Below are 15,405 nucleotides of genomic sequence, written 5' to 3' on the forward strand. Positions count from 1 at the left end.
AATAGCTGACAGAACACCTGTATTTCCTTATGTTATAGAAAATAAATCCCAACTAATAGCTCAAATAACTAATTCTTGTCCATTTCTGCATTTCTGGACATTCTTTGCTAACAGCAGCACTAGAAGGACACCTGATCTGGTCTGCACCATTGCTATGCTTATATCTTAGTCTGAGGAGTGCAAATTAAAACACTCCAGTGTTCAACCAAGGTCAAGATTCCTAGACCTACAGGAATTTTCTGTATGATCTGTGCTGACAACATACCTACATGAAGAAAGGAAGGAATAAAAATGCACATTGCACCAGTGACTTTAGCATTGTCAGGTACTGCAATAATTTCTACTGAGAAAGTTAAAACTTTTACTGTAATAGCTGTCCTCAGGTCAATTATGCTGCATGCCCAAACCGTAAAGGCTCTTCTGTGAAGCCTAACTTGCATTCTTTATGGACAGACTTTTGAAATGCAGAAAAGGCTAGAACAACTACAGGATCAAACTCAACCCTGAAAATAGAAAATTTGATTTCATTGGCCATAGAAAGCTTCTGCCTTAGAACTCATGTACTACTGCAAAGTCCACTGGCAATTATCAAATACAATATCAAAGCTGATTTTATGTACCTGAAATGGGTGATGGGCCTAGTACTTTTTTCCTACAGCTGTATCAGAAAACCATTTGTACATTTTCAGTTTCAGATGTGCTGCTCTGAACTTGGTGTAGACATCCCTCCTTGTTTAAAAAATATGTCCAAGGATATCAGCCAACCTCTAAACAGATACTAAGCTCTAAACCTTCCAGACATGAAGTATTTCAATTTCACATTATAACACCCCAGTCATCACATTAATATGTCACAATAGGATAAAAACCCTACTGTGATCTATCCACTTATTCCTATACTTATTTTTACAGTATTTAAAAGATTCGACTTCTGTTTTTGGCAACTGACCTTTCTCCTAGTACTGCTCCTAAACAAAACCAGATTAGAATCCATATTTATCTTGCATTCATAGCAATTCATTACAGACTTTCTGTTGCAAATGAGCAGTTTCCTCCTTTTGCTATAGAGGAAACACAGCCCTGCATCACCAGGAACTTGAGCATCTGCTGTACTATGAGCCAGACTGCTCGAAAAGCAGCTCACAGGAGACAGCTACAGCCTCAGCCTTTGACACACACATTCGGCACAACCATACTTCAGGCTCATAGAATACAGCTCCTTTTAACTGTGCATGAAGAAAGATTCGACCCCTTGTATTCAGCCATTGTCATCCAATTTATTCCTGAAACCTTCATCATCATTTTTATGCATCGAAGTATCCTCAAGTGTTCTGAGAGTCTAGCAAAAAGAAAAAAGTTCTTTTTCTTTTCCATATCCTAACCACACTCCAATTAGTTTAGACTAATGACTGTTCAATGCATAAGAAGTTTGTAAGTAATCCGGATAATTCAGGAATTAAGTTCTAAAGCATTAAAGGTAGCCAACAAGAGCAGCTGCTAGAATTTTGTTCTGTTTGTAAGTCTCTGCCCAGAAAACTTTCTCTGAAGAGTAACAAAAAAAACCCCAACCAAACAACATTCCATGGACTGAAAAATCTCATTCCCTTCAAGCTTGCATGAACTGCAGAAGTTTTTAAGGAGCTTTAAATTCACTTCACCTTTGCATTGATTTTTGGGACCCTCTGGATTCCTAAATAGCTCCTGCTTGAAGTCACCTACCAGTACTATTCAAAGCTTTCCCCCCATTTTAGGCAATTCTTTCCACTCCTTTCCAACTAAGTTACTTCATCATTGAGTGAGTTAGAGTAACAGATGGGCATCCCCATCTGTCTATACAATATGTAGCCGATATTTAGAGATTTACATCATGATCTGAAAATCATTCTCAGTTCCAAAAGACTTTGAAATCCTTCTCTTAGAAGCTGTAGCTTCAGCAGAAGGATCTATTTTAGATGTTTCATCAATTCCTTTCATGAAGCATCTACTTGTTTCAGGTCTTGTTCGTCATGGAACAAAGAGCAACACTAACATAAGTCAAGACTGAATAATTAATAGCAGGTTACTATTCACCATAGCAGCAAATGAATCCTGACTCCCTTTTGATCTGCACAGGAAGCTCAATTGTAGAGTTTTGATAATTTCTCTGCTTTATACGCCTCTCGTTACAGAACACCAAATTAACAAAATCGGTAGAATCCTTTTTATTTATAGACTATGAGCTCTTCTAGTCCCTCGACATGAATTTAGGAGCAGAACATAGCCTTTGTGTCACCAGACTAAACACTTTCTTAGCTGTGCCTCTTAGGTGTGGATTATTTTGCCTGTTCTGTACATATCCTTTGTGGTTTTGCAATCTCTTGTCCCAACACCATTCCTTTCACACAGTTCAGTTTCTGACAGGGTTAAGCACTGTTTTAACTAGCAGCTGTGGCTTTTCTCCCTTCCACAACTCTCTTTTCCACCCCCAGTTTATTCCATAAATGCACAGTGTTCTCAATTTTAAATGTGCTATACCCAAACTCTGGATTAAAACACACATTTCAATGAGATTCAGTTGCTGCAGGCTTACTTCAGGACACAAGAAAATTATCGTTTCAAGTGCAAGAGCACTGTGAATTTATATAGTCATTAACTGAATAATTTTGAGACAGTGACACAAGTCATTGCAAATATATACACAGCCAACAGTACAGAAAACAAGTACCTGAAGTATCTCCTATTTCACTGCCATAATCACAGTGATGTACAGAACAGTAAGGCCAATCCTTGTCTTACAAACAGCTCAACAACATGGAACTCACTGCAGCTGAAGCTAATAGATCCCTTTTAAGGAAACATCCAGTCTTGTTTTACAAGAAACGTGACTGTCTTTCAAGCATAAAAGCAAATTAGTAAAGAGTCTCCTTAGGGGTAAGTCAAAATCAACCACATTTGTTGGTTTTCCTCTGATGCATTCACCAGAAGCCAGTGCTCAAATACTATAGTAGGTCAGGTGCTCTGGGAGTCTAGACCAGCTTGAGTGCCCTGAATTCAGCTGTGAAAGCTAATTCCCTAGCATGCTGCTTTTACTTAAAGGGTAATTTGCCAATAGGCAAGGGAACAGTCAGTAGTTTCTAGCCATTTGCTCCAGAAGAAGAATCATAAGTTTCTTCTAACTTGGATTCTCTGCTTTTCAAGAGCTTATTTTGAAGGAGTACTTCCAGAATTTTCAAACAAAGAGAGGTTCAGAAGCACCACAAGGAAGAAAGCCAAAAGGAAAATGAAGGAATATTCCTGATAACAAATGAAAAGACCAACTGACAACTAAGTTTTAATTTGAATTTCTTTTCAGCCTTCTTTAGAGGTCTGTATCTGGAGACATTAAATAGGGAGTTTTATGGTTCTAATAGCATAACAATTATATATAAAATCTTTCTGCATTCCAAGATATGTAAATCTCTGACTCTCCATAGTCTCTAAGTCTTACTTCCCTATATCCTTCCTAGAACAAACATAACTGCCTAAAATATTAACTCAGAATTCAGAATATTCTTCATACGCCAATAGCTACACCCATAAATGAATTTCCAATTTAAAGCTAAAAAAACAAACCCTTCACAAATTATCTAAAAACCATAGAAGATGGTAGTTTAGCTGTACTGCACAGAACAAAAAGGTAAATGACTGAGCCTTACAGGAAACAAAACATTTACAACAGGTGACTGTGATATTCCCTGCATTATTTAATACACACACACACACATATATATATATATATATATCAGGCTACTCTAAGAATGATAAGGAACAGTAGCAACAACTCAATTTTCTTTTATTTCACTTATTTCTATACATTCAGTTTTCACTGATACTGAATGAGTCTGCATGGAAGTTGCTTTTTTAGTAATTTCTCCAGTTAATTATACGTTTGAGTAGATTTGACAATATAAAAAAAAAACCTGAGGAATTACAAGGCTCTTAAACACAGGGTAATAACTACCAGAAGTGTGCCTTTACCTGAACCAGAGCCTGAAGTTGTCATATCGTAAATTAAATCCTTTAAGGTAGTTCCTTCTGATATAAAGGGACGATCCAATGAAGGGTCTTCTTCACTTGGCACACGATGATGAATTACAGTACGATTATGACAAATATATAGAATCAACATTAGTGAAATGCAGACAAAGCAGACAGGTCCAGCAATGACAGCAGCCAGTTCCACAGGTCCTAGATTAGAAGCTGGTTTTTCTGCAGTAGGGCCTGACAGTAAAAATTAAAGAAAATGGTAAAACTCTTTCCTTTCATGCAACTAAACTTATAGTATTCAAATTATTTCAAGGTATTTGTTAAAACTTTTGCACAGTAACCGTTTCAAGAATCAAAATAAGTATTACAAAGGAAAAAACAATGTGCTTACTTACACTTTCCATTTAACTGTAAGTCTTCAAAACTGGCCCTAACATTCCTACCCAGAAGACTACAATTCGTATTCAAATATCATGAAATTGTACTTGCAAAACATAAGATGTACTTTAGGCCTTCAAATTTACCTACAAACTTCAAAACTGAAACTTCCATGCTTATAGAATTTTCTGTTTGAAAAAACGAAGGAAAAACAAAAACAGCCAAACCTCCATTACCTGGTGTTGGAATTGGAAGTTCTATTTTATTGCAGAGAGGCGTGTTACAGCAATGAGGCACAGTAAAGACTCCATCTCTGGTGGAGGAGGAACAAACGAACGGTCTGTCTCGGGGAATCAGATCAACTTCTGCTATACACATACTATTGTGTATTATTTTGTCTGCAGTTCGCGTTACTGAGGCAAAACATACTCCATCTGTCACACACGTAAAGTTGTCTTTTGTACATAGATGGCAGTAACACTCTAATTCTGTATTAAGAAAAAACATTAATGTTAGTATTGGTACACGTTCTGAGTTGAGAAACAACTTGAATGACTAAGGAAATATAAATTCAAAATGCTAGGAGGTCTGTAATCTTTTTGGTTACATAAACACAGAGCCAAATCACTGAAAGACAACACTACAAGGGACAAAAAAGTTAGATGAGGAGAAGAAAGTAAAATTTAAAGCTGAAGTCATCTCTCCTTACATAATGATGTATTAAAAGAGAAAGGCTGAAATCCTATCCTTCATCCATTACAGTTCCTCACACTAAAGATCAAACTTCTAAACAGCACTGTATTCTCTACAGCATGCTATTCTGCTATTTTCAAACCAAATACAAATAATGCCATTTTTTCCCACAATAACCACAGGTACATCTTTTCTAAGTGACAAATAGGATGCTGCTGGTTACCCAAGATTATTACTTTATACGTTACTTGATGGTTTTCATTTAGTGCCAAAAGGGCATATAACAGTTTGATCCTCACTAAAAACCAAACCTTGCATGACCTGAAAGCACATCCTGTCACAGAAGCAGAATGTGGTGGTTTAGACTTGTTATTTATGCAGCCACAGGAAAATGCTGTCTTACATTACTCAAGTTCGTGATTTACTAAAGCTATCAATTGCAGTAGTAAAGGAGGGAAGCAGGAATGACAGGCTAATCATCTCTAGGATGATCAGGTTTCATTCTTTGCATTGCAGAAGTTCTTGGAGAAGGAAGACTACTACTTCTAATTTCTTTCTCTATTTTTTCCTGCATTTACCAGACCAAAGCCAGACAGAAAACAGTGCAGTGGCAACAGCAAAAATATCCATACACTCTGCCTCCACTTATTCACCAGTGGAGGCCAAAAGCTAGCCTGGGACTTGCGTACATGCATAAAGAAAGACTGAAATACAGAAATTTAGAAAGATTTAAAACATTAAACATTCATGACCAAAATACCAAAAAATGTACTGAGCCATAAAAAAAATCTCTTTCGAGGGTACATACAAAACTCCCACCAAAACCATGAGGATTAATAGCTGGCAAAGCCAAAGGTCCCACAAATCTGAACTCTGGTATTTCACTTAAATGGAAGAGTTTGATATAACCACCTGGACAGCCTTGGATTTTACTCCCCTCTCTATCACTGTATATAATGGATTTAAATAAATGGTGATCTGCTCTCAAATATATACACATATCATCTCGAAGTGTGGATTCTGAGAAACATTTTCCAAAAACACCTCCTTCCCGCAAGGTCTTGAATGAAACCAAATAATTGCAAATCATCTTCTACTGTTACTGAAGATTTGATCAAGTTTTAAGGACCCACTATGGAAAGATAACCTGACTTCAGAGATTCACCAGCACATAGTCCAGTCAGAAAAAGGGAGGAGGAAAAAACCCACAAATGGGATTGCAAAATTATTTATTATGAAGATTATTGAAAAAAGTAATTAGAAGGTAGATGAAAGGAGAACTGGCACATGGGAAGGTGAATCTTAACAGTATTACTTTTTGAAGATGCAATTTCCCACCCATATCTCTACCCCCCACCAACCAAGGAAGCAAGGAAAGTTATTATTCAGAGCTTAACTAAGAGAATATTTAATATTTATTTTCCTGTCGCTGTGCCTTTGGCAATTTACATCTGAAAAAATTATTTTTAACCCATTAAAATCTTGAAAAGTTTCCTAAAATATTCACACATTTTCTTGCAACTTTTTTAACAAGCACACCTTTATCTCACTTGCTTCATCCATGACCTTTTTTTCTACTTAAATGGTATTTTTGGCTCATCGTAACTACACATGTATCTGAATGCCTACAGCAAAAGACAGATACTCAGTGAGATATATTTACATTTAGTCACTGTACAGAGGCCAAGTTACTTGAAGTAAAAAAAAATTAGGTTTGGGTTGACCTTGTTACACTCATTCATCTTCCTGATCTTGGAAGCTGTACAGACACACTGTTACAACCATGACTAAGTAACACATTGGCATCTTATCTTCCTCATTGGCTTGGTTTCCACCTCTCTTTTGCTACAGAATTCCCTGTTAGAGTAACTTGATACAATACACACTTTTGTTCCTGTTTGACGCCACTACCTTCCAGTCTCCTGCGAGACACGGTACACTGTCACACACAACAGAATGATTTCCTCCGCACAAATAGATCACTACTTCCCTCTGAAGCTACTCTCCCCCTCCCACAGAAGGGAAAGACAATGCCTAATCAGCTGAATAAGCCAAAGCTCCCAGGAATACAGGTTTTTGCTGCACTCTAGTGGGCATATCTTAAAAAAAAAACCAAACCACAACCAATTAAAAATGCTTCAGCCCCCTCCTACTTTGGCCACTTACGACTCCTCATGCCCCCCAACTCAAGCGGGTAAAAGGAGAATTTCCATATTTTACTAACAGGAAAACTAATTCAGTATCTTCAGCAACAATCCATACAAGGATGAGAGAATACGGAATTGGAGTATCTTTGCCCATGTGTCATTCTCCAGTTATCTGTGGTAAAACAACAGACTACAACCACATGAACACATTGTAGGAAGGTGACATTTAACATCAATGGGATGAGGAGATGTCAAAAACCAGCTGTAATTAAATCATTCCTATAAGGAAGTGTTTTCACTTTTAACTAATATCAAAGAAAAAAATAGCACACTGTTGTCCTCTTGGAGATATGAATTTTTGCTTTGTCTCCAAGTAGTCCCTCTTCTTCTCAGAGAAGCACTATAGTAATTTTAAGAACTCAGACAGAAATTAGTCAGGTCTCCAAGTTCACTGAAATGAACTCATACATTTCTAGAATGGATTGATAAAAGAATGGGATGAGAGAATGACAACTCTGATGTAAGCTGATCTTCCAGAGCCAGTAACATATTTCAGGTAAAATGCATTTCAATACAAATTTGGAAAACACCTTTTAAATCTACTATTACAAAGAACTCTAGACGTCTTTCAAAACTATTAAATTCAAAGAAGAGGGAAAAAAAGTTTTAACTTAAGACTTAGTCCATATTTTCCATGTCAGAGAATTATTTTAAGTATTACAACAGTGTTTGGATGGAACCACTAGCATGAAGCTCCACTACCAACTAATGAAAGGTCATATCTGTTTAAGAGATATAAGGCTTGAGAAACTACAGCACAGACAGCTACACAAATGCAGTGAAAGTTATACAGACAACCAGGGACATAGTCTAGAGCAAAAATTGGGTCAACACAATGATCTAGTTCCTTCCCTATTGCATTTTCTCAGTGCACTAGGACTATTCTACATAATCATTCCTACTTTGTATGACTGACTACCGTAAAAGCAAACAGTGAGACAACAGAGTTCTGAAAGTGGGTGTGTGTGTGGTTTATGACACATATTGTGTCATAGAAGTTATCAACAACATATTTCTCATATCTCAATCTGATTTAAAAATGGATTAACCTCTCATGATGAACACAATTACTTGTGTAATTGCTCAGACTCTGAGTGTGACAGTTTTGTCTTCCCTTTAAGAAGTCTCTCTTGCATGGGTGTTGCAGCTTGGAAAGTCCCTGGTGAGGGTTAAGCGAACGGGCAGCATAAACGAGACCCTGAAACCACGCAGCTTGACAAGACTTAAAATAAGCTGGTTCCCAAGAGCTCAGATATTAATACTATATACAAAATGTGAAGAGAATTAGGTACATCCCATCCCCTTAACTTTTTAGAAGTCTGTACCATTAGTTACCTATTGAAACAGCCTTTTTTGTATCTGTTGTCTTTCTAAAGTAAGAAAATTGCACAAAGTCTTTATGTTTAGAATTACATAAAACCCTGTGAATCACTGTGTAATGTTTGATAACATCCTGCAGAACTACTTCAACCAGACAGTTTAGCATACAACACCACCTTCAGCCAAAGAATTTTTAATTGGAAGTCATATGTTGAAATAGTCTCTTGAAGGATGCTAACAAGGGGTATTACAGCAGTTAAAACCGATGAGGTGCTCTAAAAAAACCCAACAAACAACAAACAACCCAAGTCACAACTTATTAAAAGCAATTAACATTTTAAATTATTAATACTTTATTTAATAATATATCTCTGTTTTTACAAAAAAAGACAAATACTCTCAGCACCCCAACACCAACATTATGTGAAAAAATTCCATCCCAAGAGAAGAATCTCTCTTTTTTCATGGAAAATACAATTTTTGAAACAAAAATTTCACCAGAAGCAGAACTTCACAAGAACAATTAGATCCCTTGGTTTCACAAGATGCAGAGTTTCAAGGGATAAAGGAGTGTGGCTGTGCTGTTCAAGAGACTAATAGATTTTGGGAGGATGAGCAAGAGAGCTGTAGTGCTCACTGGTAGTTTTTTCCTCTGCAATAAAATTTCCTAGAAACAAAAAAGCATAATACAGAACAGTGCTGTCAGCTTCTGAGTCTTTAGTTCAACCTCCTCAAACAATACACCTGATTCATCTGTTCTGAACTCTTCTAGCTCAAGATACAAAAATGTTTAAGTCTTAAAATATCTGGGACATAGGTACAGTTTTTAAAATCATGATAGTTCACGACCTTCACTAATGCATTTTTCTCACAAATGCACTTCTTAAGTTTAACTCATATTAAGTAACAGCACTGGATATCAAGTTTTCAGGAAAACTTTCACATACATTTCATCCATCTTTGTTAAGTAAAACTTCCACTGCAAACAGCAGGTTTTACCAATCAAAGTGATGCAGTCAAGAAAACAAACTAGTTTATTAAGGTCCTACCCTCAACTTGCAAACAATGATAAAACCTCATGTAAAATCTGAGCTTCAAAAAAGTGGTATTATATTCTCTGTAGTGCAGGTGCCAAATGGCACTATCAGGTTTTTTGCCTTTCATTGGTAACATTACCCACAGGTATGTTCATGCCTCTTACAGCAGGATACCAGAACAATTGCTAGTGTATCTTTCCTAGAAGAGTTTTGTTCAAATAAATAAATAAACAAAAAACCAGAACAAAGTTAAAAGTAAAAGGCTAGGTTATAATTTTACTAGTGTTACAAAAACAGAAATAGGAAAGATCTTCATTTGCACTTAAATTCATTCCACCATATGAATCAGATTGCTACCTTTATTTGAGGTTAGAAGCAACTGAATGATTGCAAGAGTTTACGAGAGATGACTCCCCAGAATTTCGGTAAGAATAAAGACTTACACAGTGAAAACCAGAAAGCTTATTTTCACTTTGTCAACTTAGACACAATGTTCAGCAAATTAACCCCCTTACCAGTACCAGGGCCTCTCTATGAGTTATGAATCAAGAACCCTGGATCCCTCCCCATTCCCCTTGGACAGAAAGGATTTCTCCCTTTTTAAACAAAAGGTAGCACACCACCACTACCATGCCTAAGCTTCTGTACGGGAGCCTATTGCCTTGTTTTCACATAAAGCTTTTAGACCTTAATTTCATGCTTGAGATTAAGGGAAAACTGTTGATTGATGAGAGGCATTAGGAGGGAAAAGTTCAAAGCTGAAATCGAAGTAAAATTTCCGTCAACATCTAAATTGAATGTGTTACATAAGAAAGCTTTAAATTATTAAATCCTGACGCACCTTTTCAAGAACACACGGGTAACTTAAGCTTATTTGACTGTTTTCACATGAGAGATTCTCCACCATCTTCAATAAGAAAATGGGTGATTAAAACCATATTTTAGTATAGCAAGTTATGCTTTATTTAAGTAACTTTTTTTTTAACTGGTACAGCATGAGTACGAGTTTAAATTGAATTATGAACAGCATGGTAAAGATCCAGATTGAAGCTGTAACTGAAGAAGTTGTGGTGCTTCTCACTTCCTCTTTAAAAACTCAAAGCAATATACAACCCAACTACAGAAGAATTTAATAAGTGGATTGTTTATAAAATGCAGATATTGCATATCTGTCGTCATCATCTAACTTAATACAGATGAAACTGAAACCTAAATCAGGTTTCATGTCTCAAACAGTTGTATACCCTGTTAGGACATATGTCCCAAACTGCAGAATGAAGTGGCCTTTAAAAAAAAGAAAAAAAAAAAAGAAAATAAATGACAAGGTTTTAATTCCTGCACTTATGAATACTGTTAATCAATCCTGTTTCATACGTTAGCTCTGCAACAGCACAGCTCTGATATCAGATCTCTCTCGCAAAAGAGCATAGGTAAAGAAGGCTAGAGGAACAAAACCGCTTCCCCGTACAATATTCACCAAGGACTTAATTTTCACGGCTTGGTGTTCACCGAGCACCCTGACGAGGAGGTGCTGGGCACACTGTGCTGTGTCGCGACCGGAGCCGGGGCAGTCTCTTGTCACTCCCGCTACGTGGAACATTCAACACGTATCTGCACCGCCCGCTCCTCCGTCTCCGCTCCGCGGCGGCACCGCCTCTGAGCGTCCGGGGGCTGCTGCTCCTCCCGCTGCCGGCGCACCCCGGGCCGGAGCTGGGGGGCTCTCAGGGGCTCCTCTGTCCGCAGGGAGGGCCGGAGGGGCGGAGGTGTTCCGCCAGCGATAACAAAGTTCCCTTCGCGGGCCACTGCCATAGTCCCCGCGGGGGCAGGGGCCGGGGCGGCCGCGGGAAAGTTACCCCGGGCAGACACCGCCCGGAGCGCTGCCCGGCGGGGGCGAGGCGGGGGCGGCGGGGAGCTCCCACCGCCCCTCCTCCCTCGGAGCCGCCGCCGCCGCGCTCGGCCAACAAAGGGCCGAGCGGTCCCCGCCGGGCTCGGACACCGGGGGTGGGGGGGCGGTGACTCCGCCCCAGCCGGCCCCTCCGCCATGTTGTTGAAAGGAACCGGCGGGGACCCGCAGTCCCCCGCCGCTCTCCTCACCCGCACCCCCCTCCCCGCCCCGGGCACTGCCGCTGCGCCTGCTCCCTCCCTCCGCTCTCGCCTCTCCCCGCACCCGCGCGCACTCACCGGCCGCCGCGGGGCAGAGCAGCGCGGCCGCCACCACGCACAGCAGGGCCCAGGGACGCCGCCGCCGAACGGCCGCCGCCGCCGCCATGTCCCGGCCGCGACTCCCCGGAGCCGAGATCTGCTTCGCACCCCCGCCCGCTCCGCTCCGCCCGCGCGGGGAACGGAGCGGCGCTCGCGCTGCGTGCGCCCTCCCAGCCCGCTTCGGCCGCCACTGCCACCGACGCGCCGCCGGCGGCGCCGCCTGATTGGCCGCCGCGTCCCGGCCCCGCCCCCCGGCGGCCGCGGGGAGCCCGGACAACAACAGGCGGCGCGAGCGGGGGGCGACCCGCGGGGGGGGGGGGGGTTGCCCCCTCATGGCGGGGGCGGGAGGGGGGAACGGGAGCGGGGGTGTCCCGGCGGGACAGCAGCCGGTCCCCGCCGCGCGGTTCCGGGATGCACCCGGGCGGCGAGGAGCGACCAGGGGTGTCCTGGCGGGTGAGCAGCCGGTGGAGGGCACGGAGCTTCTCCACACGTCCAGGAGGTGCTAGTGGCACTGCCGGCGGCGGGGAGGGACTCGCTGGCATCGCTGCGGTCCGGAGCCGTGGGGACCGCTGGAGGGGGAGGTGCCAGAGGATCTGGACAGCCCTTGGGTTGCCTCGGGAGCGGAGGAAAAGCCACTAAGTTACCCCTCTTGGGAGGCGCTGCGGGTGGGCAGGGGGCAGCGGGCTGAGCCCCGCGGCTGCTCCCTGCGCGGGCTGTGGCTGTCGCTCACAGGCACTGGCAGCTCGTTCCCCGCGCAGATGCCCGCTCCCGTTCTGACGGGACAGCCCGGCACTCCCGCTGCCAGTCCTGCGGCCGCTCCGCCATCCAGGAGGGAGGGTTTGCCCTCCCGCAGCACCGGGAACCGCAGGGTTGAGCCCGCAAGGTTTGTCACCATGTGAGGGAAGAGCGGTTCCAGGCTCCGTGTGCAGCTCCCGGCTTATGGCACAGTCTGCACTCGCTGCAGGAGTTAACTGGGTATCGGAGACGAACTTGAGCAGTCCACATACCTCTCTGGGGTGCTACTTGAATCTTACAACCTGGGGCAACTAGAATCCGCTCCGTGAAGAAAATAACCGGGACTGAGGCTGTTACTTTTATCCACAGCTTTATTAGCTTAGCATGGGTGGCAGAGCAGGAGGAGAGGCTCTCCTCTTCCCTCTTGGGATCAGGTCACCCCTCTCCCACAGATATCTGCTTGCTCTGGGAATCCACTGCACTCCTCAGCTCCACTGACTGACTGTTGCGTTCAGATTCTCAATCAGTTCAGAGACCCTCAGCATATGCGTTTATACTACTTCTGTTGCTTGTTTTGCCTGCTTTGTGACCCTCCCATCACCGTCCAAGCCACGTAGGTCATGGGTACTTTTCCATGTTACTTGCGGTCACTTGCGTGTACTGTCTCTGCCAGATGGTGACTTCTCAGTTCACAGTGTTCAGGCCAGCAACCTCCACAGCAACCTCCCAGTACCGCATTCACTGCCATGTCACACTGATCTCCTGTCTCTTTTTTACTTGCAGTTGTTCAGCCAACACTGCCTTTATTAAAAGTCTCGTTTCTCCTACAGTACACTTCACCTCGGTAAGAATCTTGCTAACTTAACTGTTTGAAGTGAGGTAAATTTTTCTTAATTCATTCCTTCTCTCTAATGATCACTGTCATACAGAAACAGATCCTATTTATATTTTCCCTTGCAAAATAACATTTCAGTGACATGTACTTGGTGACTGATGCTGGACCAAACGTCTGGATTTGATATAGATTCACGCTGTAATGAACTACTGAAGCAGACAACAACAGGCAAACAGGTTCTTAGTTATCCATATGTAGAACTACTTAAAGGGCTAATCCTCAAATAAATATGCTAGCATCAGTAAGAAATACTGAAACACTGTTAAAATTGCTCAAATCCCAAGGCACCTTTTAAGTTCATATAGAGCACTGAAACTGTAAGTTAAGAAAATTATATGCTCAGGGAAAAAAAGAAATCCACTATTCATTTCCCTGTCACAGATCTTCTGGATTTAAGGAAGGGTCACAGACCATGTCACTGAAGGAAGGCAGAGAACAGGAAGCAGAGCATGGTGAAGGGTTTTTTTCAGGGATCCCAGTTCAGTCCTATGCGGGGCATCCTGAATTAACATCCTGAGTGATGTTTGGCTGCTGGCCATAGAAAGAATAAAATAAATCAATAACTTGCAGATAACAACTCACCAACTAAGACAGATTCAAGTCACTTTCAAGTAGTGAACAGTACCACCACAAATTAAATGGTTTGTTTTTGTTTTTTTTTTGTCAGGCCTTACTCATCTTTCATATCATGCATGAGGTAAAGACCAATACTGAAGAAATACCTAAAATTAGGCCATCCCGTGTCCTGGTCCCTGGATATCTATCTGTAATCTCGTGTACATTAGATTTAAAAGCCAAAGTAAATGTGGGGCAGAAGCAAAGCTACTGAAATTAGTTCTGCATGTCCAGAATATCCCCTTTTCTTGCCATGCTTCTACTCCATATTTCTTAAGACTGCAGCTTGTGGTCTTGATTAAGGTAAGGCCTAAGAAATTCTGATTAAGATACAGACTCTTGATGTTAAGAGGTCTCTGGTACACAGTTGGGTCTTGTTCTTGTTGGCACCTTTCCCCCTTATCACTGTAAGATTCCTCCCACTGTTTTTCCATCATCTTTCTCCCACTGTTACTTCTGCAGTCAATTCCCTTCTTCCAACGTTTAGGTCTTCCCATTCCTTCATATTAGCTTCATGACTGCTTTTAGTGCAGCGGGAGGTTTGCTCATGTGGGTAGTACCTGGCATTTTTAGGAGGGCTATATGAGAGGTACTTAGATTTATATGTTGAGTTGCAAAGTAGTTCATGTTACATGTCCTGTTTGGAAACAAAATTGTCTTTTTTTTTCTCTACAAAATGGAGCAGTTAAAGAAAAATTACAAAATAAAGATGATGGTCTGAGAAGATTTAAATCATCAATTTCTCCTCTTGTCTGCAAACAAATTGAATACCAGTCCGAAGAAAACAAGGTGATCTTGATGACTGCATCTAGTTACATTCATCCTCAGACATGCTAGTTGGGCAAATGAGGCTAAGATAGACAATGACGCAGTCAGTAGAACAGTTTCCAAGATATGCCTTTCTGTAAAGTGACATTTTATTTAGGAAGAAGATAACTATTCTGTGATTTCAGATTTTACAGGATTACAATAATTCCTCACCCTTTTTCTGCCAAAATAGCATGAAAAAACAATTTCATATTTTTCAATATGAAAGTTCAACACTAAGCAATTCATCACCACTGTATGTTTATGGCATTTTAACTGGATATCCTAAACAGTGTTCTTCAGTATCACCTGTGAAGGAATCCTTCAGAGCACTTGTTACTTACTTCAGTCCTCAGTGCTTACTGCAAATGGAAATAATGTCATCAGTGGAAATATAGTTAGAAGAACAGGTTAAACCCTCATTTTACCTAGGCTCATTTATGTCACAAATTAATGAATTTACAACATAATTATATTCCAATTATAGGAATATGCAACAAAAATCATACTT

At 41.3% G+C, this 15,405-nt stretch overlaps 1 protein-coding gene and 1 long non-coding RNA gene across 2 annotated transcripts in view; one reads left to right on the forward strand and one right to left on the reverse strand.

The window, feature by feature from the left end:
- The window catches only part of TGFBR1 (transforming growth factor beta receptor 1), a 34,151-nt gene extending 22,208 nt beyond the window's left edge, over positions 1-11,943 (reverse strand). The window contains exons 1-3 of the mRNA XM_032708897.1: positions 11,822-11,943; positions 4,620-4,871; positions 3,997-4,239 (exon numbers count right to left, since the gene is read on the reverse strand). Coding sequence (XP_032564788.1) covers positions 3,997-4,239; positions 4,620-4,871; positions 11,822-11,909 — 583 coding nt within the window. The 5' untranslated portion in view covers positions 11,910-11,943. The remainder of the gene's footprint in view (positions 1-3,996; positions 4,240-4,619; positions 4,872-11,821) is intronic.
- Positions 4,907-14,710, forward strand: LOC116780647. The gene is made up of 3 exons (XR_004354688.1): positions 4,907-4,917; positions 12,342-12,347; positions 12,838-14,710. It is a non-coding gene; the product is annotated as an uncharacterized LOC116780647 (long non-coding RNA).
- The last annotated feature ends 695 nt before the right edge of the window (positions 14,711-15,405 follow it).

This window comes from Chiroxiphia lanceolata, chromosome 1 (genome assembly GCF_009829145.1).
Source record: "Chiroxiphia lanceolata isolate bChiLan1 chromosome 1, bChiLan1.pri, whole genome shotgun sequence".
Taxonomy (NCBI): domain Eukaryota; kingdom Metazoa; phylum Chordata; class Aves; order Passeriformes; family Pipridae; genus Chiroxiphia; species Chiroxiphia lanceolata.